At 41.8% G+C, this 24,991-nt stretch overlaps 2 protein-coding genes across 2 annotated transcripts; one reads left to right on the top strand and one right to left on the bottom strand.

Moving 5' to 3' along the window:
- Nucleotides 1-2,546: 2,546 nt before the first annotated feature.
- On the bottom strand, nucleotides 2,547-5,270 carry LOC131691254 (coatomer subunit delta). The gene is made up of 8 exons (XM_058977521.1): nucleotides 4,884-5,270; nucleotides 4,603-4,826; nucleotides 4,143-4,546; nucleotides 3,912-4,082; nucleotides 3,544-3,857; nucleotides 3,375-3,486; nucleotides 3,148-3,313; nucleotides 2,547-3,077 (listed from the first exon to the last, which is right to left on the bottom strand). The coding sequence occupies exons 1-8, from the start codon at nucleotides 4,924-4,926 to the stop codon at nucleotides 2,949-2,951; spliced, it is 1,563 nt and encodes a 520-aa protein (XP_058833504.1). The 5' UTR covers nucleotides 4,927-5,270; the 3' UTR covers nucleotides 2,547-2,948.
- Nucleotides 5,271-15,488: 10,218 nt separating this feature from the next.
- LOC131692027 (proteasome subunit beta type-5) lies at nucleotides 15,489-16,639 on the top strand. The gene is made up of 3 exons (XM_058978854.1): nucleotides 15,489-15,725; nucleotides 15,797-16,189; nucleotides 16,250-16,639. The coding sequence occupies exons 1-3, from the start codon at nucleotides 15,579-15,581 to the stop codon at nucleotides 16,556-16,558; spliced, it is 849 nt and encodes a 282-aa protein (XP_058834837.1). The 5' UTR covers nucleotides 15,489-15,578; the 3' UTR covers nucleotides 16,559-16,639.
- The last annotated feature ends 8,352 nt before the right edge of the window (nucleotides 16,640-24,991 follow it).

Genomic DNA, 24,991 nt, shown 5'->3' with positions numbered 1-24,991 from the left:
GAAATCCAGCAGAGCAGTCTCTGCCAGAAAATTTGGTGACTGGGCGGAGGCGCATACACGTTAAATATTTTTATTAATAAATACTAGAGAATATTAATGATAGTATTAATCGTGTAATAGAAAAGTTGCACTGCGAGGGGCAAGCACTAGCACCCCGTCCAAACCATTCGGAATTTGATTCGGAATCCTGAATGGAGTCAGTATGGATTCCAACTCAAATGCAAGAACCGATTCTGAGTCGGAATAGGTTGTTGCATTTGATTTGGAACCCTCTAAGAACGGTTGGTTTCAAAATCGTCCAATGAAGGACGTTCGTTGGACCAATTTAGACAACGTCCAAATAACCGTTCAACAAACGTCCATAGCTGGACCCGTGTTGAACAATTTTGAAACAATTTTTTGGACGTCTCAGTGGGAATCCATAAAGACTCCATTCAGAAATCCGAACCGGTTCTGGAATGAGTTGAACTGGGCAGGTTTGAGTGCGTCGTGTTGAAAATACCAACGTATTTTGAATATAATTATGGCCGGCTGCCTAGAGTTTAAAAAGAACCAAAAACTAAACAAGATCTTTTTTTTTTCGAGTGATCGTGTACTCGAAGACTAACTAAACAACTACATAATAAAATATTCTTTACAGGTCGCATCGCTTGCTTGGAGCGAATTCTAGACCGTATACCCTTACAAACCACCAACTCCGCGACACCTATGGAAGAGTCTGATGAATCGTCGTCCTTCCATTAAGTAAGTGGAGCATCAACACTTCCCTTCTACCTTATCCTTTATCCTTCCTCGTGAACGATGGAGATGGGGACGGCCATCAATGATGTGTTGAAGTTTTGATAAGGGTCGGATTGGTATAAATTCTGACTTACTACTTCCTAAGCAACTCTTATTAGATAATCAGCAGTCATACATGATGAAGTCAGTGTGCAATCCGCCAAAATCATAGTTACAATGCAACGCAACGTAAAGATTCAAAGAACTGCTCATGTTTGAAAAAAGGAATCAATTCCTATGATCGTGTAAATCGGGTATGCGAATGGGTAACTGGGCCGCCGCTTTCGTCGGCTCATCCTCAGCAGCTTAACACCGCATCAGTTCCTTGACTTAGGTAATGCACAAAGTTTTGGTTTCACCACATAACCTTACTTACATAACACTGTTTCATTCTTTTGGATCCTAGGAAGGGAGTTACCGTTTCCTATGATTGTTTCCAAATGGATCTCAAAAATACACCTGTACTGAGTTCTGCAATTTATCCAACATGTATGTTTATTGTTTATATTATTAAAAGAAATGTAAAAATACATACTATTGTCTAATGTTGCTAGCAGTGCACTCTTCGAGGGGAGTAAAATGGCGAACATTCTGAAAGATTTTTGATTTTCATCAAGATTTTTCCCAGTTCAAAGCAATATGGGTAACTTTCCAAAAATGTCTAGGAAATTATTATAACTGCGGAATGAACTTCTGAGCATCGGTTCATTCTGTATAAGGCTTTTTCGAGAAAGAGTGCATTCTGGAATATTGTCTTCTAGGATTTGTTGCTTTCGAGGGAACGGTCTTCTGGAAAACAGTTCTTTTTGGTAACAACACTTAGTTATTGCAGTTTCTTTGGAATGGTAAAGTCGTAAAACCAATTATTCATTCCAATATTCAACACAACATGATATAGCAAATTCCTTATTTGTTCGAAATAAATAATGTCATCTCAACTTCCGGTTTCAACACAAAGCAAATCATTTCAAATGTGACCGAATCGAAAGCGAAGAATGTCGTTGGATGGAAGTGGGATCAAGTAGAATGTTTGAAAAGATCAAATCAATAAAACAAGTAAAACTTTTCTGGGAATTGTGCATGCTGGGGGATGGAATTCTGGGGAATGGCACATTCTGGGGAATGATTTTCGGGGGAATAGCATACAATCATGATAACCAGCGGGATGACCGTTTCAGTGCTGAGTGCCAAAGCACGACGAAAGGCTAGAAACCGAATGCTTGCAGCAGCTATATGTCAGAATAGCCATATAGTGAACTGAAGGCAGCCTGGAAAAAAAATTCATCGGCGTAAGAAATGTGAGCGCAACGAAATGGAAAGCACAAACAGAATGAAGAATTGGACAAACTGTATATCACCCCACGCTAGACGAAGTGCGAATCCCAGCCGAAAAGTCGGGAACCGGCTGTAGGAACCAATCCGCGGTCGGGATGATCAGTAATGAAGAAGAAATGCTTTCGGTTTAATTGGATGGTATGGTAAAAACTATCGAGGGCTAACAATCCCCGATGCCGCCTACAAAGTATTCTCTCATGTTCGGTTTAACAGACTGCACCCGTTGGCTGAATCCTTTGTCAGCGAAAACCAAAGCGGGTTTCGAGGAGGATCAACGACGAACCAAACGTTTACCGTGCTACAAATTCTGGCTAAATCACGGGAATAAAAATTTGTTGACATCAAGGCGACGTACGATTCAGTGAAACGAAACGAATTTCACAGATGATAATTAGTAGCCTCAAATGGAAAAAAATAAAAAAAAACTGCAGTTAATTACAGTACCAGTTCGCATGTGTTTTATTATAGATTCGATGCGGTGCTCTAAATTGGTGCTATATTTTATGAAACATAATCCGAACCGTTCTATGCTTTTGTATTCTGAAGCGTTTTCAAACTGACTCGCATCTAGATATCCACAGATTCCCCTATTGGACCATGGTAGGTGTTGGCAAAATTAAATATTTTCATAGAGCACATATAAAAGAATCTAGCCTGCAAATTACACTAAAACAGGTAAACGAAAATTAAGGCATCTTTTTTTTAATTTGTGTTCCAAAAGAATTAAAAGAATTATTTTAAACTTCTGCTGTTTTCATAAAGATAAAATTAACAATAACGATATCTGGATTGCGTATAGACGAGCAAAAGTTGGCAAAAATGGGTTGATTGATTTACACAATCTCATACTTATCGGTATAGAACAATGTCTCCGTCGAGAATTTGACATCCGTTCCGTCTTCAACAAGTTGCACCTTCATAGGCGTCAGTTCGGCATAGGGAATTTTCGATGAAAATGATATCTGCGTATAAAATGGTGACGCCAGTTAATTATGCAAGTTAGAAGTGTTTATCTCGTTTGAAAATACTCACATCCAATGGGAAGAAATCGCCCGGAATCGAGTTAGGTACCGAAAACTCCATTGAACCCCGTTTGCTGGATGCATCAACGACCGATAGGTTCCACTGGAGAATATTCTTCCGGGAGTCGTGATGGTAGTCGCCATCACATTCCGATATTACTGGAGCTATACCCATTCTAGTAAAGGAACATATTTTAGATACACTTGAAATAGTACTTACATACGGATGATCCTTACGGTAACGGTATTGTGATGCATACATCGTGGAGCTCAAGTCGTGGATGCTCCAGCTCGTACTCAATGTTGACATCACAACCACTTTCTGCGTTCTCCGAAGGCCAACAGTTGACTGACAAATAAATGTTATTTTACAAAGACAGATTACTATAAAATAGATGCTACGTACTAGTTAACGGAATAGCAGATTCATCCTGTGTCTGGAAACGCCATTTAAGCACGCCGACATCCGTATTTATTGGGAATGGTTTAGCAGGATTTTTAAGTCCAATTTGATTTTTGTTTTTAAATAGTTCTTTATCCACATTAGGATGGGTTTGCAACTGAATACCTCGCTGATCTGTATTCTCCAGTTGTACCTTGATTCTGCCATACTTTTCGTCCGAAATACGCAGAGTAAGCAATCCAGATAACTCAAATCCTTGCAGTCCACCATCACGACCAATCCGAACAACAATTTTATCCTCAAGACGGAGATGAATGCTACGGAGAAAAACATCGACGTTAACCAACACTAACTATTATTCTGAGCCTTACTCATCCATTGGAACATCAGATAATGGTTTGGCCTTGACCACTGCCGAAGGAGCTGACGGCGTTGGATTGCTGGTCACTTTCTCACCTTCACTCTTCAGCTGATCAACAAATGTATCCGCATCGCGAGTTTTCCCTCCCAATTTAAGAGCATTCTTCGCAGCGACCGGTTTACTGTAACGAGAAAACTTTTACACCTTGTGTATGACATAAGGTACCATTCAGACTACTCACGGTGCAGTCGCTGCTGGTTTTATCTCGCCAATACCAATCGAAGGGGTCGTTATTGAGGAATGATTAGAAATGCCTCCACTTGAGTTGTTGCCAAAACCCTCGGAACTTCCGCCGCCATACGGACGACCGCTGGCACCCAACCCTCCCTTTTTCTGTTCCATTCGTGCACGCTGGAGCTCCTTAGCACGTTCGCGCATCTTCTGTTTCGCTTCGCGCTCCTGTGTCTGCCGGACTGCTTGGTACACCTTTTCTTCGTGCGAATCCATCTCGACAAAAGTTTTAATTTGAGACAAATTTACGCTTTCCCTGTACCCTAAAGCAACAATTTCATCGAAAGCGAATATCAGATCAAATGCATTCTCGATGATTTCCTTCTCCTCCAGAGTGCGGCAGTACTCGGGAATCTAAAGCAAGAAACTAAGTTAGAACAAAAAAAATGAAGAAACAGCATTTTACGTACCACTTTTGAAAACAATCGCAACGTTTCCAAATCTTCTAAGATATTGCTCGCTTTGGTGGTGATTAGCAACATGTACAGCTTCTCGAGTGGTTGATATACGTATCGCACTGAATCTGTCTCAACGAAAGTGTGCTGTTTCCCAGAAGTCATCAGTTTCGGGAAAGCTGCAAGCAGACCCTCAATACGTGCCTTGGTCATTTCGACAAACTGCCTGGACACGATCGCTACAATAGAAACATATTTATATTTCCAAATTAATAGTTCCTATAACCATAACTTACTCTTGCCTGCTTTCGTACAGACTGCTGCCGCTATAAGTACCATAATGACAAGGGCTCAAAAAATTAATTTTTCAACATAAACCAATTGAATCTTTAGATAAACCTTCACTACCCTTCCGGCCAATGAGCATACAATTCCGGCTGACGTGTGAAGTTATGACGTTTCTTCGCTGATTAGATTGAGACAAAACATAAAATTCACTCGGAGCGATCCAAAATCCAGACTTAATTCAGAGCACTACATTTGTTTTAACCGTCTGGCGTGTCTGTGGTTAAGTTTGTGTTAATCAAAAACAAGACAGTCGTTTTTTCAACAATCTCAATTCGAATTTTGGATTAAACTTTTTAAAGAGATACCATAAAATTCAGATTTTAGTTGAATGTTTGACAGCTAACTTTGACATACGCAATTGGCTGCGTGCTAGCATTTTGAAGGACTGTTGTAGTGTTTTGAGTGGAGTGTTTTTAAATTACTCAGCTGGGATTTCAAAGGGTCTGGATCAATTCAAGACGGATTAAAAATATATTTTAAATTAAAAAAATGGATAGAAAATGCAAGAAAAGCCCAGAGCGGTACAGAACTGGTCCTGCTGGTACATGCCTGGCAGAAATCTGGCAGGAAAAATCGTAAGGAGAAAAATTCTGCCAGAAACGGTTGTTGTATTCGAGCTGGCAGGCTGACAGAGTTCTGCCTCTGTTCTGCCAGCCAGACCCCCAGAAATTCTGACAGAAATTTTATTTCGCTGCCGACTATCTGGGAGGAAATCTGCCAGGCACGTCCGAGCGGGATACTGCTATTGCTGTACAAAGACTGATGAACATGTAATTGAAACTAATGGGATTTTCGATTGATTGACACCGGTGTAGTGGATTGCACTGGTTTTGCACTTTCTAGCAGAAGTGTCAATGGAACATACCCAGTTTTCTGCACTTTTGCTAGAAAGTGCAAAAATGGTGCAGTTTCAGTGCACTCCACTACACCGGTGTCAATCAATCGAAAACCCCATAAGACAAGACAAGACAACAACAAGTAAGCGGTTTCTGGAGCCAGCGTGGAGCCCAAATGACGTCTTCGAATTTGACTAATGGGATACTGGTTTCGTTACCACAACGTTCATTTCGCAGTGTTGGCATCATGATCAATGCAAGTTGCCTAATAAAATAATTTGAATTCGTCAATTCTGTAATTCTGACTCGTCATAATAATCATTCGTTTACCATTCATATATTAGTTTTCTTCCGATCGAATACCTGTCAATAGAATTCATATGAATCAAAATCTTTTCGAATTCTTTTTGAAGAACATTTGTATTTATATGTGTATTTGTGACGTTAGCCTGTTAGCGTATTTGCAATATTCAAATTTTCTATTCTCGTGTATGATTAGAATATCACTTACCTATGTATAAAAAGTAAGCAAAATATAAAGATGTCGAGTCATTATCAGTGATTCTGCGTTTTTATTGTCGTTTTTGCTTGAGGCAGAAACTAACTCAGTTTCGGACCTACCCAGTTAAACTCATTCCGGAACCGGTTCGGATTTCTAAATGGAGCCATTATGGATTCCAAATCAAATGCAACAACCGATTCCGACTCAGAATCGGTTGTTGCATTTGATTTGGAATCCATACTGACTTTATTCAGGATTCCGAATCAAATTCCGAATGGTTTGACCGGGTAACTGCTGTCAAATCGTTTGTTTGAAGCCAGTTTCGAACATAGGTTATGTGCCACTGAACTAAAAACCGAGTTGGGTTTCAACCTGAAATGTATTTCGGTTTCGCTCACACCACCGCTGTTTTGCAAGAACCCAACTCAGTTCCATTAAAAATGTTTGTTTGAAGCAACTAACCTGGGTTAGTGTCGAAGTTCTCAATCGAAAACGACATGTACACAGAAACGAAAACTACCTAAAATTGAGTTCCTTTGACTCAATCTCGTGGTATCGTGGGGAACTTAAAATTAGGTAAACCGTGTTGAATGTAGTTTCCATTTAACCACGGCAAAAATTACAACTCATTGATAGGTTTTTGATACTCAAATTTAAGTTGAATTTACGTAATTTTGAGTATACCCCAAACAACTCAAAAGTACGTTCCTCCACGGAAGACCTCGACTGAGTCGAATCTCTCGTTTTGTTTTTAACAACACTAGTAAGTGCGAAAGCGACGCACAACTCAAAAGTAAGTTAAAAGAACTTATTCTGCAGGTTGTTTTATTTAACCGTGTAAATCTATTACGGGGACCTTCACCTGGAATCGTCGAAAAATCAAGCACTATTTGAAAATGTTTTGAGTAAAAACTAAACGACATACGAACTTCTGCTTTAGAACTCCTTAAATAAAAAGTGTGTAGTCTGCAGACTGCTCTGTAACGAGTCGTTCACATAGCAAGATGGCGGAATGGTGAGTCAAATAGATTTATGAATGTTACTTTTGTTCGTGCGGTCTGATATGATATGCTGGCCAGATTTGCTAGAAATATGTAGTGTTTGATATGGCGAAATGTATTTTAATGAAACGGACATTGTGTATTATAATAGCAACATATTTAAATATGAAAAAGAAATTGGCTGCACTGCCAACATCGCTAGTCGCATACAGTCAACTGTCATTAATTATTCAGCAGGGCACAAAAAAGCAAGAAAACCAAAAATAAGAAGCTAGTTGTCTCGTCTTGTCTTAGAATTGAGATAACCTTCATCTTTAGTTGGGTGAAAACTAATTAGGCATACTTCAGCACCATTTTTGAGCAACGCGGTGTTTAATCACTGCAGTATTTGCTGAATTTATTTCAGAGAGAGTTCACGTTACTACACACAGAAAAAAATGTTGGTAAAAATAACTTTAAGTTCAGTTGGAATTCCGATTGGTTTCTGCCACAACTCAGGCTCTACATACAGACAAAAAATATTGGTAAAAGAGTGTTCCGCTCTTAGCAAAAAACTGACGGCAGAGTTAGAAACACCGATGTGGAAACCAGCGTATGGGATTCGGAGTGGAACAACAGGAGAAACAGTGCACACGCGAGAACTACGTTTAACAATCGTTTAATAAGGAGAAACTAAAAGGTACAACTTGTCGCGGGAAGCGCTTGGTTTAGAAGAATGATTTTGTTTTATCTTCTCTCTATTCTTCTGCGGTCGGCGCAAGGTGTGATGTAAACGAAGGTGTAGACAGTTGCTGGGGGTGTGTGTATTGGTAGACGTTGCACATTTCCACACTCCTCCTCAACGGGTATCCGCTTCACACATCGTTCACCAGCCCAAGCATCTGCAAAAACTGCTCGTGCTTCTGAGGACCCAAAGGCTTGGTCATGATGTCAGCCACCATTCAGTTGAACAGTATTCCAATTTGATCACCTTCTTCTCACACAGCTCGTGGATGAACTTCTCCTTTGTGTCAATATGTTTCGACCGACGACTTGATTTCTCAGTCAGGCACCCTTGGTTATCTTCTTTCATGACGGTTGGCTCGTCCTGAAGCTCATCGAAATCACGCAGTAGCTGCCGCAACCAGAGGGTCTCTTGGCAAGCATCGGAAAGCGCGACGTATTCCGCCTCCATGGATGAGAGTGTCACGCATGACCGCCGACGGCTAGCCCAGGAAATTGTTCCTCCGCCGAAGTAAAATACGGAACCAGACGTTGATCGTCGGCTCTGGGGATCGCCGGCCCAATCGGAGTCAGAATACCCGATTAATGGTTGATTAACTTTTCCGCCCAATTGAAGGTAACATCCGTTTGTCTCTTTCAAGTAGCGCAAAACGCGCTTCGCAGCGGTCCAATCCGCCTCGTTTGGTGCGGAGAATTTTCTGCCGAGTATCGCCGTTACAGCTGCAATATCCGGTCGGGCAATTACTGACAGATACAGCAATCCGCCAACCAAACTCCTGTACATTGTTGCATCTTCAAGTAACTTGCTGGTTTCCTGAGACTTCAAATACCCCGAATCCATAGGAGATTTCGCGGTCTTGGCTTGATCCATTCCGTGTTTGTTCAATAATTTTTCGATATACTGCTTCAGTCGGACTTGAAAAACTCCATCCACGCGGCGCACCTCCATGCCAAGGAAGTGTCGTATCTCTCCCAGACAAGTAATTTCGAATTGTTTGGACAAGTCTTCGTAGATCTGTTGCAACTCCACTTCATCCGTCGTTGCGAGAAGCATATCGTCGACGTAGACTAACAGAAACACCACAACTTTACCAGTTTTCTTAACGTAGAGACACTGATCCGCTGACGACGCTTTGAACCCCAACTTGGTTAGAACATCGTTCAGTTTTCGATTCCAGCATCGCGCCGACTGACGCAACCCGTAAATACTTCGCTTAAGCCGGCACACCAGTTCTTTCTGTCCGACTACAGCGAAGCCGGGGGGTTGGCGCATGAATATTTCTTCTTCCAAAGTTCCGTTAAGGTACGCCGTCTTAACATCTAAATGACGGACCACTAACTTCCGGTTAGCGGCTACTGTCAGGAATGCCCGTAGCGTTGCTTGCCGAGTAACCGGTGCGAACACCTGATCATAATCGATCCCAACCTGTTGAGTGTATCCTTGTGCCACAACTCTCGCTTTGAATTTTACCACTTCATTCGCTTCGTCGCGCTTAAGCTTAAATACCCATTTGGAACCAATTATCTTGCGCCCCTTTGGCAACGGTACTAGATCCCAAGTGCCACTGCGACGATGAGAGTCCATTTCGTCTTCCATGGCACTGCGCCACTCCGGATGCTCGACAGCTTCTCGGTAACTTGCCGGTTCTTCGAAAGCACATGCCGCTATACCCACGACAAAATCATCGAACCGCGTTGGAACAGCTCCTTGATTCCGTCTCATTGACCGTCGAGTTCCACAAGATTCACTTTCATCCTGGCTAGCAGTATCGTAATCTTCTTCATTAGCCGAATCGTCATTTTCTTCACTCTTATCAGGCTCCTCCTTGAACGGTAGTAGCTTAATCTCTTCTTCGGGATCGTCCGGAACCGAAGCAGGAAATTCCACAGATGAAGTTCCATTTCTAAGTTCGATGAAACGCGCATCCCGACTGATGGTTATAGAATCCGTCTCTCGATCTAGAAACCTGTAGCCCTTGTGCTCCATCGAATAGCCAACAAAATAAAGTTTCTTCGCCTTCGCATCAAGTTTGCTCCTCCTGGATTCAGGAATATGGACGAAGGCTTCACTGCCAAACACCTTCAAGTGACCGAGATCCGGTTTCCGACCCCACCATAATTCGTATGGAGTTTTTGTGAGGGATCTAGATGGCAAACGGTTCTGCAGATAGGTAGAGGTTAGAACGGCTTCGCCCCAGTATACTTTTTCGAGTCCTGAATCGACGAGCATACAGGTCGCCATTTCATTGATCGAACGATTCTTTCGTTCGGCAACACCGTTGGATTGGGGGGAGTAAGCAGTGGTAAACTGGGGTTGGATCCCCTCAGATTTGTAGAAACTCCTCAGCTGCTTATTGTCAAACTCGCCCCCACCGTCAGAACGAATTACACGCGGCTTACGCCCAAAATTATTCTCAGTCCACCGCACGTAGTCGATAATGTTCTGCGTTGCTTCCCACTTGTGCTTCAGCAGGATTGTTACGGTGAAACGACTGTAATCGTCGATTAGGTGCATTACGTACCGGTTGCCACTCGGTGTAGTTGTCTTCATCGGCCCACATAAGTCAGTGTGGATAATGTCCAGCACTTGAGTCGCTTTCCTCTCGACAACAGCAGGGAAAGGAGCTCTGGCAGCCTTCCCTTCCATACAACTTTCGCAAACCAATTTTAGACCACAATCACTCACCTTTATTCCGGTGGCTAGATCCTCCTTGAGAAGGCGCTCGACCGCATTCCAGTCACGGTGGCCGAGACGACGATGCCACTGATGCTGGCAGTCGGACTTATGTTGACCTACCGTTGCTTGCATTGAACATTCAGCTTGACGAAGATGGTATAGACCACCGTAACGAACACCCGTCGCTACGACAGACCCTCTCGAATCAACTACTCGGCAACCTTCTCTGTTAAAACATACTTCCAAATTCTTCTGTGCCAGCTTCTCTACGGAAATCAAGCTGGTCGACAATCCCGGGACGTATTTAACTTCACTAACGTTAATTCTGATCGGCTTTTCGTCACCGTCTATTCCGCATACAACACCACTGCCCTCGCCGCAAATTTGGGTTTTCTTTCCGTCGGCAAGGGTAATCCAGCCTCCAGAGAATTCTTTCAACGAAGTGAAAAATGTTTTATTGTTTGTCATATGTGCACTTGCACCACTGTCGATAACCCACGATCGACTATTATCATCACTGACTGTGAATGCTATGCCTTTCATGTCGCTCTGGACCACTTTAGCCTTCGCACTGTCATTTTTCTTCGGTGGGTTTTCTTCTTTCTTGGAAGATTGTAACTTCCTGCAATTCTTACGAAGATGACCAACCTTCTTGCAGAAGTGGCAAATCCTCGTCTCCTTTTTCGGGTAGCTTTCGGCAGATCGCATAGCCTTTTCCACTTTTCGCGCACCGTTTTCCCGTTCTAGCCGTCGCTGGTAATCATCCATTAATTGAGATTTCACTACATCCAACGAGATGTCATCACCTGACCGGCTATCGAGAGCTGTCACAAGTCCATCAAAAGAAGGAGGCAAACTTCGAAGAAGCATGCAAATTTTAGTGTCCGAGTCGAGGGCCGTTCCGGCAGCGTCCAATCGATCGAACAAATCGTCGATCTCGAGCAAATGATGCTCCAAATCACTACGCTCCGAAAGATTTGTGGAACACAGTTTCTTCAATAACGAAACGCGCACTGAACGGGAAGTTTTCTGGTGATACGCCTTTAACGCAACAAAAACATCGCGAGCATGAACACAATTTTTCACCAGGGGAAGCTGGCTATCTTCAAGTAGCAGCACGAGTGTCGCTTTCGCCTTTCGATCGGCCTTTTTCCACGTCGCATTACGATCCGCTTCAGCAGGAATATCACCCGCGACGACGTCCCACAAGTCTTCTCGACACAATAAGCTTTCCACGCGCACTTTCCACGTAGCCCAATTCGTTCCGCTGAGCTTGGGAATCGAAAACTTGGCATCAACCATGCCGGTTCAAAGTGTTTACTACTTGCTCACGGACAAAAAGAAAAAACAAAATGGTGTTCGTCCGAACACGAGTCTTTCGCGGTGCTCTTTTCTGCTCCTTGCACACGTGCCAATAAAAAAAAATGCACCGCTCCGAAAAAAACGACGGTCATTCAATCCTCACACCGATCCCGCTGGGCCCATAACCTGACGGCAGAGTTAGAAACACCGATGTGGAAACCAGCGTATGGGATTCGGAGTGGAACAACAGGAGAAACAGTGCACACGCGAGAACTACGTTTAACAATCGTTTAATAAGGAGAAACTAAAAGGTACAACTTGTCGCGGGAAGCGCTTGGTTTAGAAGAATGATTTTGTTTTATCTTCTCTCTCTTCTTCTGCGGTCGGCGCAAGGTGTGATGTAAACGAAGGTGTAGACAGTTGCTGGGGGTGTGTGTATTGGTAGACGTTGCACATTTCCACAAAAACAACCAACGCATACTCTTAGATTAAAAATAAAACTTTTGTTCTTATTCTTCATTTGCTTAAAAGGAAAACTTTTACTTTGATTATTATTCTTGATTAATTTAAAAGTTTTACTTTCAACCTAATAGTTGGCGTTGGTTGTTTTTTGCTAAGAGCGAAACACTCTTTTACCAATATTTTTTGTCTGTGTGTAGAGCCTGAGTTGTGGCAAAAACCAATCGGAATTCCAACTGAACTTAAAGTTTCATTTCTACAAGATCGGAAGCAACTGGTAATTTACAGACGATGAATTCTTGTATTTTGAGTTCTCAATCCAACGAGCGTTGGATTCGATTTCACCCTATTCCCCAAACGAGTGTTGGTTTTCAAATACAACCTATTAAGTTAAAAAATCATCCATCGCAATGAAATTTTGGGCGTGGTTTGACTATTTTGGACAAACTTTAACCCATTATTTATGACATTTATACGAGCAAATGTCGGACTCATGCTGCAAAGATGTTTCGGATTTGCCAATATTCATGTACTCTGGGAGTATTCTTAAATGTACAGGACGTTTGTACACGCAGAAAAATAATTTTTAATGTCAAATAATATGAGGGTTGAAATAATAAATTTACCAAGTTGTTCTGTGTTCAATAAAAAATACATGTTTATATAAATAAAACAATTGTTGAAATAATTCTGAAGAATTTATTGGATCAAACATGGAAAATAGTTGGACCAACAAAATTTTTTATTGATTTTATCATAACAACAATCGAAACAACAAACAACTTTGTTGAATCAATGGGCTCATTTTGTTGAATAAAACTAATAAAATATTTGGATCAATGCATGTAAAATGTTCAATACAAAAAACATTTTTGTTAAATCAAATAATATCTTTTATTGTTTTAAACATAACAAATATTTGAATCAATGCATAGCAAATATTGAAGCAAAACCAATTTTATTGTATATAAAATATGCCTATTCTTTAATAGGAACCAAAGGCCAACTGTCAAATTTAGAACAAACCATTACTCGCTGACATAAGATAACATCAGTACAAATGAACCTCACAAAGTAAATACTTGCCATTGACTTATTGGCCTTTTTCTAAAAACAGGCTACAAACGCATTAATTTTACGCAGTCAAATCATTCTGGAACCGCTTCGGAATCCTGAATGGCCCAGTCAAACCCATTCCGGGATCGGTTAGGAATTCTGAATGGATTCATTATGAGTTCCAGCTCAAAGGCAACAACCGATTCCGACTCAATCGTTTGTTGCATTTGAGCGAGAATCCGTAAGGGATTCCAAACCTGTTCCGGTGTAGGTTTGCTTGGAATGAAATGAAATTTTATTACATGCAGCGCATACGATTCCAGTCACCGTCCCTTTATGTAGTACCTTTGGCCGTGCGCGTGGTTTATTCCAGATATGCGCTATAATATAGTGCTTCAGAGTCTCGGCTTTTAAAAAAAGATTGCAGAAGGCGCACGAATACGCTGTGTCTTCCTGTTGGACCAGAGATGGTGAAGTACAGGAAACTGCCCTCTCGAACGGGTATTATTTATCTCTGATGCGGTGACGTGTTTTCAGTTCTGCGATTGTCGTTTTTAAGCCACACAGGGTGTTTTGTTTGAGTTCTGGAATAGAGGAAGGCACCATAAAACGCACCGTGTGCGTTTCGACTTAATTTATTCACTAACCTTTGTGCGACATCATGATTATTTTCAAGCTGCACTTGCGCCCTTCGAGTCCGGAAAATCTGAGCACTATAAGAACTTACCGAAATCTGAATTCCCTGATTTAAAAATAGCGAATTTCTCCAGCATTGACGCACGTGGAAAAAGTTTTCTTCTTCGTAGCAACTTTTATTATTTATCTGTTTCAATTCAACAAGGACTGTTGATGTAATGCATTTAGTCCTTTTGAATCAATTAGCTGCATGCTTTTGTTAGAATCACTGATTTGTTTGGAACAAACAATAATTTTGTCGATCTTCGAAAAGCACAGATAACAAAACTTGTAAGATTGATTCAAAAGATATTTTGGTTGATCTAACCAAAAACTTAAGTTTGGTTTAATAAATTGTTTGGTTCACAATAAAGAATTTTTATCGATTAAAAATGAAGAAATAATTTATAGAATCAAACATGCACAATTCTTTTGCGTGTAATTTGTAGGTTCCAAAGATTGTAGGCTTGTACCTCCCAGTCAAACCAACAAGAATTCTAGTTGATTTCTGCCTGCATCTCACTCTCTTCTGAGTCCGTTTCTTTTGAGTCCACATTCCGAAGAAAAGCAAATAATCTAGCTTAAATAACATACGCCTTGTTATTATAAAAACTAATAAAATATACTGAATTAGTTTCATCCACCATGAAATTAATGTAATATTTGTACGGCTTGTATTCAGTATACTACATGACGAATTGGATGGTTATCGGCGCATTGAAAAATGTTTCCGGCAGTAACGCATTTTTGTGTATTACCGTATTTTCGGCGTATTGAAAAAACTTTCCGGCTGTAACGTATTTTTAGTGTAGTGGTGTGTTTTCGACGTATTAAATGTATTAACTTCTTTGACCTAACTCAAAGTCTGTACTAACAGGTTATCGTGCTCAATAAAATTACAAATTAAATTAAGGTATATTGAAGTACTTCTCGTGTATTTTTTCAATCATGTATTTTAAATTTACTTTGAATGGGGAGTGAACTGCCCCTCGCTTGAAACTATTCCGATCTCAATCTTGACCAAATAATTTAAAATCTGAAATAATGAATTAATTCCACCAGCTAATCATGGAATGTCATTCGCCTCGGAAACAGCAATAGACTTACAATTTCAATAGAAACAATTTTAATATTGTATTAAAATAAAACAAAAATATATATTATATTATATAATTAAATATTTATTGTATTTAATCCATTACAGAAAACAGAAGAAAAAAAATCTGTGTGTATGAATGACTCTTGTAACAATTGTAATGTTTTAAGGTTTTTTTACTTCAAAATAAGGTGAAATAACCCGCACCGTGTTATTGTCAAAAGTGCTTTTTGTTTGTCATCATCTTTGTGAATTTTACTTTGATACAGAATATTTCAGTCTGTTTTAGGAATATTAGCTCATTCTTCGGACGAAAATGGCTCTAGCAGACGTTTGCGGATTTTCCAAGGGTAACTTATTTGCTGGCACACAGATTGGTGATCATCTCTTCAAAAGGGACATCGCTTTGAGCAGCCAAAATTTGCAGAATAGTTTTGCGTTAGCGGTTCCTCCGTTCCAAGATGTAAGATTCGCTTTATAGGTTATGTTCCGGATCCTGCCATTAATCCAAGTCATTGTATACTCTTCTATTAGCCGGCAGAGAACTTAGCCAAACTATCGGCTCATGGCAAATCGAGTGGAATCAAGATGGAATTTGATCACGGTACCACTACGCTCGGATTTCGATTCCAAGGTGGCGTTATTCTGGCAGTGGATTCTCGTGCCACTGGTGGTCAGTTCATCGGTTCACAGACGATGAAGAAGATCGTGGAGATCAATGATTACTTGTTAGGTACTTTAGCCGGTGGTGCTGCCGATTGTGTCTACTGGGATCGGGTACTGGCTAAAGAATGCCGAATATATGAGTTGCGGAACAAAGAACGAATTTCGGTGGCGGCTGCCAGTAAAATCATGTCCAACATTGTGTACTACTACAAAGGAATGGGACTGAGCATGGGTATGATGTTAGCTGGTTATGATAAACGGGTATGAGAAACGACACCAATCTAAAGTAGTGCGTGTACTCATTTTAATTCTTCATTGTAGGGTCCCCAGTTGTACTACATCGACTCAGAAGGAACACGTACACCTGGTAAGGTGTTTTCTGTGGGCAGTGGCTCCATCTATGCTTATGGTGTTCTTGACTCCGGTTATCGATGGGACTTACCTGATGAAGAAGCACAGGATCTAGGTCGACGCGCTATCTATCATGCCACACATCGCGATGCATATTCCGGAGGAATTGTGCGAGTTTATCATATTAAGCCCACCGGATGGGTGAATATTTCCAACCAAGACTGTATGGATCTGCACTTTAAGTATCAGGAAGAGAAGCAGCAGAAGTTTGGTTCATAAAAAACACTAATCCATATGTATTGTATTCAGCTCATTCGAAAAGGAATTAACTTGAAAATAAAACCTTGTTTTGAAATCTAAGTATCTACCTACACCTATCTAATTTTGCTGATTGCTAGTGCACATCACTCAAACGAAAGAAAAAAAACGAAATTTTTTTATCCCTTTGCTGAATGGACAAGGGTTAGCGTTGTACCCCTAGTAGAGGTTCCAAAAATACTGAAATGTATTTTCGGTACCATGTACAATCCAGTCTTTGAATTCTAGTTCACCGTTACAAGCTCTGACCAGCACGTTAAAGTGAGTGGTTTAAACAATAGCTGACATTTTTCGTCAGACTTAACACCTCTTTTTTAATCGAAAATTCTCGTATTTCTAAATAAATTTTCATTCAAATGACTTTTATAACCTTTCTCGAGTGCTTTCAATGTTGGATCAATTTGAATAAATGAATCTAATCAATTTTCAACTAGGTGGCAAATAAGTTTTATTTATGATATAGCAATTCAATAATTAACATAGACTTAATAAATACAGATCCATGACTATACAGGGTGCGTGACGGATGTTTGCAGTAAATGACACGTTTTAGAAAAAAAAATCGTATTTCCCATATCTGCATCAATGGGTATTCCAAAGTTTCAATGATGTCTTAATTCTAAACTTATGGGTGATTGTCGACTATGCGAGAAGGCTGCGAGGACAACTAACGTATTGGCAAGGATCATGCCGAACTCAACTCACTGGCACCACTGTAAAGTCGCAAGAGGGAAAAATCGACGCGTTAAGCTTTTTGCAATTTTCTTATGGTTTTTTTGTCATTTTAAACCTAGAAAAGTGTTCTGCGGCTGCAATAAGCCTAAAAACAGTTAAAAAGTGTTAAAACACCTGTGAAGTGGAACACAAAGCCATTTCTTCACTTTTGTAAATTTCCTCGGCGAAAATGTAAAATGTGTTAGTGTGTGTGTGCCGGTGAAGCGTCAGCGTCGTACGTAAAGTTGAGTTAGTTCGAGGAAGTAAATGTGTAGTGCAAATATCATCTGTTTACAATCTTGTTCACTATGAAAGGCGAAGATACCTGCGGAACATGCAATAATGCAATCCCCCCGGCCAAAGGAAGAAAAAAGAAGAAGCCGGAATCCATCCAGTGGATCTGCTGTGACACCTGCTTCAGGTGGTTCCATGCTACGTGCGTAAGAGTCAGCAAATGTCAAGTGGAATGTGCGTCGAATTATTATTACTTCTGTGAGACCTGTGCTGTAAGAGGTTGTCTTATCGTGAAACAACATACATCAGCCAACAATGATGACGTCGAATCGTTGAGGAAGACTATCAACGAGCTAACAACGTAACTATCTCAGCTACGAGCCGAGCTGAATGAAGCACGCGCCACCAGTAAGAAGCAGTTCGACCGCATCCAGAGTAATCTCCGCACCACAGATCGATGCAACAGTCAGTGTACCGCACAGAATCAGCTCGTGAATAATATCGGCGAGAAGCTAGAAATGATTCAAACAGGAGCAAAACTAGCCCGTACATGTTCCAATGCAGTCTACTCTTGCAGACTTGCAATCAGCAAGATTCCGTACTGCGCAGGGGAGAACATCCAAACCATTGTCCAAAGTGTATTAGGTTTTCTTGGTGTCGAACAGGAGATGTCGCATGTCGATTGCTGTTTCCGTATGCCGGTCAAACCGTCAAAATGAGCAGACCGTTCCCTTACTCCAACGATCGTGATTGCTTTCGATAGTGCTGATTCAAAACAAGCGGTTTGGCGAACGTATTTCAAGAAGCACAAAGAAGCAAAACTGTGCAACCTGCCGGGTCGTCTCGCTCTGGACTACAGATTTACTATTAACGAAGTCCTATCTATAAGCACCTTCCGTATACCAAACCTCGCACTCAGATTGAAGCAGAACAAAATAATCAAGTCTGTTTTTGTTAAAAACGATACAGTTTCAGTGTTGCTTCCCGAGCAGAAACGATACGTTTTAGTAGAAAGTATAGACACGCTTCAAGAATTGGCTGAGCTCTCATCCCGTTCCAAAGACTCCTCGGTTTTCTTCGACGCTTTATCGACGGATGTCACAACATCCTCGCACTGCTAGCTCTACCGCGTCGCTGACGTTTCCTCCAAGTACATTATGCCAAACAATATATCCAACCTGCGTATTGGCCACCTGAACGTCAGGGGTCTCGAACGCCATATCGATGGTCTGAAACTTATTTTAGACACGAATCAATACCACTTTTTTGCAACGACGGAAACAAAGCTTCAGCCCTCATCACCTGTCGGCCCTATCCGTGTTCCCGGATATAATTTAATCAAACACACGCTTCCATCCTGCCGTGGTCGAGGACTGAAAACATGTGGTGGAGTAGGGTTGTATATACAGAAGGGAATCTAGGCTATTCCTTTCATAAAATCTACGTTCGATCCTGAAGTTCCAATCGCCTCACGTTTTGAATTCCTTGCAGTTCAAAGCAAGTTGAACGACCTCGACGTCTGTGTCGTAGTAATATACAACCCTTCCTACTCGAACCCAAACATCAGCAAATGCTATGAAAAGCTCCTTCTGGACTTGTTGGAACACGATTTCGATCGAACATATGTTGTAGGTGATTTCAATTTAAATGTTAGTGCATCTCAGCCATCTGCGAATGTGTGTGCAATGTGGCAGATCAACTCGGCCTTCAATTTGACTATATTGCCGACGGGTCCCACTCGCATTACCGAGAATAGTGCCACTACGATCGACCTTCTCATCACGGATTCACCTAGTACCGTAATCAAATCGAAAGCATCTACGAATACCATATCCGATCACGAAGTGATCTATCTTTTAGCTAACATTATGGTACGCAAGCCTGTTGCGCAGACCACTGCAGTACGGAACATACGTGGAATCGACCAACTACAACAACTACAACTGCATTTTAACACAAATCTGCCTGCCAAAAAGCTCTGGAGTAACCTAAAAAGGGAAGGAATTCACAACTCCAAAAAAATGTCATCCGATGGAGCGGATGTTGAAAGCCTCAACCATTTCTTCACTGAAGGTCATAGACAACAGCTCCCAGCAAATCGCAATCGCGCATACTCTGAACACCATGATCAAGCAGAAATAGACCCGGCGGCAGCAAATTTGAATTTCCGGCACACCAATGTCAACGAAATCTGCCGGAAAATCTACGAAATTCAAACGAACGCTACAGGCTCAGACGATATTCCCATTTCCTTCATTAAACTCCTATGTCCCTTTATCCTTTGTTCAACTCTATTATCGACACAAATTCATTCCCAGCCTCATGGAAGAGAGGAATCATCACATTCATTCCAAAATCCTTAAATCCAACACAACCAAAGGATTTCCGTCCGATCAGCGTGCTACCGGCAATTTCTAAAGTTTTCGAAAAGATTCTTGATCAAATAACAGAGCACTTAAACGAAGCCAATCCACCCCTACTCGCATGTAAACAATCCGACCACAAGAAAGGATTCAGCACGACTACCGCTCTCGCGAAGGTTGTTCACGACATCTACAGCAACTTCGATGACAACCGCTGCACAGTGATGGTGTTGGTAGATTTCTCGTTAGCCTTTAACTGCGTTGACCATCAGATCCTGAAGGACAAGCTGCTTACCCTGATCGCTTCATTTTTAGGAGGGCGTTCTCAAGTTGTACGTGTTGGAGATATCCTGTCCACTGTAAGGAATGTCCCAGACGGTACCCCACAAGGTTCTTGTCCCAGCGCGCTTCTGTTCAGTCTCTACCTTAACAGTTTACCTAGAACGCTGAAATGTGAATAGCAGCTGTACGCAGACGACCTTCAAATCTACCTGTCTGGACCTGCGCATAAAGTAGTGCCATTAACGAAGATTTGGTTTCGATCGTCGACTGGGCCGAGCGAAATCGCCTGAACCCAAAGAAAACGCAAGCGATAGTTTTCAGCAAAAATGGCTCAGTCGTACCAGGGGCCCTATTCTCACAGTCACGTCACTTGGTGACTAGAAGGAAATTTTCCTCTAGTCACTAGGTGACGTGACTGTGAGAATAGGGCCCCAGAAGTAGAAATCACGTTCAGTGGCATAGCAATCCCTCTCGGCAACCGTGTCACAAACCTCGGACTACACATGGATAACAAACTAACCTGGACATACCAAGTGAACGACATCGTGATGAAGGTCTACAACACGCTCAGGACTTTCAGAAGATTCGCAACTGTGCTATCACTATCGACACGTCTTAATCTTGTGCAAGCTGTCGTGGTTCCGTTTTTCACCTATAGCGACGTTGTGTATTATCCCGGACTGGCAGCTGCTCTACGTAATCAGTTACATCGCTGCTTTAAATCAGCCATTCGTTTCGTGCATAACCTTCGTCGTCGCGACACAACAGCTGCAGTGAGGAGCTCCATCCTGGGATACGACTTGCCGATCAACTACCGTCTTCGAGAATGCTTTTTCATGAAACAGGCGTATGAGAAGTCCCTACCTGGCTACATCATGCAGCACATACAACCTGGCCGACAGGAACGCTCCGCTAGTTTCATTGTCCCCAACCATACGGCATCCAGTGGCAAAAGTGTGCTAGTGCACGGGGTATCAAGCTGGAATGCACTTCCATTAGCCATCAAACAAGAGCATCGGCAGGGCGCGTTTAGTTTAAACATGCTATAATTAGGCTAAACTAAGCTTATTCTACATTGTAACTCAAATTTTATCTGCTCTAATCAAGTAACTTAGGGACCATTAATAAATTACGTAACGCTTTTAGGGGGGGAGGGGGTACAAGTTGTGACATGTTGTGACATAGGGGGGAGGGGGAGTTAGCTAGATCGTTACGTAACATGTTTTCACCGAAGAAAAAAATTTTTTTCTAGGAATTGGTTACGTAACAGGGGAGGGGGGGATGAAGAAATTTGTGACAATTTGTTACATAGGGGGAGGGGGGAGTCAATTTTGGGCAATTTTTGCGTTACGTAATTTATAAATGGTCCCTTATATCCAAAGCATTTTTCCTTGTCCTGATACTAGGTGTAAACCAACAGAATACCGCATGTAATAAAATTACAATTACAACATCGGAGGAGCAAGATGCAGCACGAGACGTCTCCTTGCGGGTGTCTCATCCTCTGAGGTATAGCGTATCGACCTGGGCTGCGGAATCGGACGAAGTTGACAAGTACGTTTCGCCTAATGGCTATTGGTGTCACGAGCGCGTAAAGAACGATATCGTCAGAGGTAATCCCATCTACATCACTATGGATGAGGACGTGAAATACTACCAGTGGAGGAATACACGAAATGCAAAGATACTGGTCAGAGCGAACTCGTTGGTTAAGTGTCAGCAAAAGTGGAACAACGCGGAGAAAGGAAGATGGACCCATCAACTAATCCCAAATGTGTCGGTGTGGGTGTATAGAAAGTATGGCGACGTGAACTTCCATTTAACGCAGTTTTTGTTCGGCTCGGATGCTTCCTGAAATACCTGCGTTGGTTTGGAGATGCTTCGTCACCCATTTGCCCGGAGTGTGTGAACGTGCTAGAGATGCCAGAACACATTGCTTTCGAATGCTCTAGGTTCGAAGAGGTATGCCCGGCGCGACAGTCGACAATCGCGTCGAAGAGATATGCCTGCATTAGCATATCTGGAATACGGTTAAGGGGTTATATACAAAGTTATGGCGAAAAAGTGAGCTAAGTTCGTGATTTTTTAAAGCGTTTCATGCATTTTTTTTAAAGACAAAAGACAGCTAGTTGGTAGTGCTATCGTATCCGCCGCCGGGAAGCTCTCCACCGAAGTAGACTAGATCCCCTGCCGGGGATCAGTTAAGAGGTAAACGACGCAGCACCGGGTAGGAAAGGTCCACCGCCGAGGCCTAGATAGAGTAGATCGGAACGAAGCCATTTCGCGCTCGCGAAAACAAGCATTGCAAAACAAGATGAATCCACCGCCGAGAAATACATACTAGAGTGGATTCTAATTTGGCTGGGAGCTAACTGACTCACGAAACAGATATCGGTACCGAGAAAAATGCCCCCGCCGGGGAACTGTCGGAGTAGGGTAGTTTCAGCGCCGCATAATATTCGAGTAGATCTCAATAAAGTTGGGAGCTAAATGGCTCAAGAAAGCGGGTATCGCTGTCTGGTTCAATCGGAGTATGCTGTGTTCACAGCCGGGGGCTATCCGAGTAGATCGTAATGAGACTGGGGGACTGAATGATTCACGGAAACAGGAGCTATTTGGCTCATGACATTAGCAGCTAAGCGGTTCACTAAGACGACAGCCCAATGGCGACGAAATCGATGGAGACGATAAGCAAGAGAAGAGCTAAATGGCTCAAAGGTCGAGCCATTTCGTGAATCAAGTGAAGCTCCGAGACAGCTGCGGAAAACTCGTGAGCAACAGAAAGAGGTACGACGAAAGCGCAACCAGCCCCACCCCGCCCTCCACGGACTAATGATGTAGTCCCTTAGGGAAGAAGGGCGAAAAAATAGTAAGGAGTGTTTTTAGTCATTATATTAGTCCTTACTCGCGAATTCTTTTTCTTACAACTGTACTGTTTCACCTTCATCTTGTAACAGAATTTGATTATCCTTGTTCAAGTCAATATTCTTGGTTATTAGGGTATGATTCAGGCAAATCGTAATTTTTTTTTTCTAATATGCTGAGCTAAACGGGTGAAGGCATTTATCCACTATTCCCCATGAAGTTTGCTCGAGGCGCCAGAAACGAGTGTCCATCTTGTTCGACTCGAACAGACCATACCGACCCGAAAACGCTGTTTATTTCTTAGAGCCGGTGTGCTTGGTCGAAATAAATAATCAAAAACAAGTCCTGAATTCGCTTAGCTATCTCTTAGGTGCTAGTCCTGCACTCCTTGAATGGACTAACCCAAACCCAAGTTCAAAAGAATCGAAAACTAGCAGAATTCACATGTCCCATCTAATCGGATTGATGTATCCACTTGTAAGTTGGAGCACATGTCTACCAACCAGCCATGAAGACATCCGTACCAATGAGAATGGACCATGCCAGTCGAAGGCCACAGGCCCAGGGCCATCCAGTACAGTTCCTGAACTGTTGGAATTAGAATATAGGTATTGCTACTTATAGATTTCATTTCAGTGGTAATAAGTGTCTTATTCCCCGTTTTAAAACTTGCGCTGTGTCGATATTTACGATATTACAACTTACTACTGCTCTTCTCTTCCGTCATTTCCAAACCGGCGGTCGAATCAAAATCTCTGTCATCGAGTCCGCCATTTCGTTCGGAACTCTACTACGGCGAATACCAACTATCTGAAGCGATAAATATCAGTTTATACATATAATATGTAACATATTCTCTAATCTTATAATCAACAAAGGCTGCCTGCCGATTCTAATGCAGAAGCACTAATTATGTGAGATCAAGAATACGTCATACCACTTTAAATAAGACTCTATGACGCGAGTTTGGCCTTAGGGGCCGTACACAAATGACGTAGGTTTTTTTCGGCGTTTTTCGACTCCTCCCTCCCTCTCGTAGCATTTTGTCACAAAACTCTAACCTCCCCCTTGTAAATAGCGTAGCATTTTTTACAACCACCCCCCCCCCCCCCACCTTCCCAAGGCGACCGAGTGATGAAAAAAAAAATTAAATATGTTTTACAATTCTATTAAATGCATGTATTTACAAAATGTTTGACGGCTTTTATCTACATTTTCATTTTAATAGCAAAATTGCGAACAAAATAAACCCATTTTATGACAAATATCGCGTTAATAATTTTGTTTTGAGTTTTATATGTCATGGAACATGAACAAAAGGTCTCTCAGTTCACGATTCTGCAGCATAAGAAGCATGCATTCAACAAAATTACTAAATTTTGTTTGGTTGAATCCGAAGAGAAAACTTAATTCAGCTAACAAACACAGTCTACTAGTTAGCAAGATTAGCTAACTAATGTAGCAAGTTGAATCCGCATACACGCAAACTTACCACATTAAAAATTTCATGAAAAGTAACTTGTGTGAATTTAAATTTCTCTTGGGAATGGAGGAACATCAAATTGTTTTTTCTAATCAATGGGTTTTAATTCCCGTAAAAAAATCTTAATGCTACGTCGCGCAACTTCTGACCCTACCCTCCCCCTCGTCACACTTCGTCACAAATTTAGTATACCCCCCTACCCCCCAAAATGCTACGTCATTTATGCATGGCCCCTTACCGAGCTGTCACGCAGATGGCGGCTTAAAAAATGCCGAATAGGGGCTGAGAACAGCTCGAAGCAGCATCCAAATGTATGTGATCTAAAACTGACATGGATAGTAAATATTATCGAACCTAGTTTGCATACCTCACATAACTAGATTCACTGTTTTTCATTCACATACCACCAAAAAGTAAACCCATCTAAGCAATCAAAAGCAGTCCAGTTCCAGC

The sequence above is a fragment of the Topomyia yanbarensis genome, chromosome 3, assembly GCF_030247195.1.
Source record: "Topomyia yanbarensis strain Yona2022 chromosome 3, ASM3024719v1, whole genome shotgun sequence".
Classification (NCBI taxonomy): Eukaryota; Metazoa; Arthropoda; class Insecta; order Diptera; family Culicidae; genus Topomyia; species Topomyia yanbarensis.
This window is presented reverse-complemented; position numbering and strand designations above follow the sequence as displayed.

Coding starts and splice junctions, on each gene's coding strand:
- LOC131691254 (XM_058977521.1), bottom strand. CDS start 4,926: ATGGTACTTATAGCGGCAGCAGTCTGTACGAAAGCAGGCAAGA. Junction 4,083..4,142: donor AAACCAGCAGCGACTGCACC/GTGAGTAGTCTG, acceptor TTCTCGTTACAG/TAAACCGGTCGCTGCGAAGA. Junction 3,858..3,911: donor TCTGATGTTCCAATGGATGA/GTAAGGCTCAGA, acceptor TTTTCTCCGTAG/CATTCATCTCCGTCTTGAGG.
- LOC131692027 (XM_058978854.1), top strand. CDS start 15,579: ATGGCTCTAGCAGACGTTTGCGGATTTTCCAAGGGTAACTTATTTGCT. Junction 15,726..15,796: donor CGGTTCCTCCGTTCCAAGAT/GTAAGATTCGCT, acceptor CTCTTCTATTAG/CCGGCAGAGAACTTAGCCAA. Junction 16,190..16,249: donor TAGCTGGTTATGATAAACGG/GTATGAGAAACG, acceptor TCTTCATTGTAG/GGTCCCCAGTTGTACTACAT.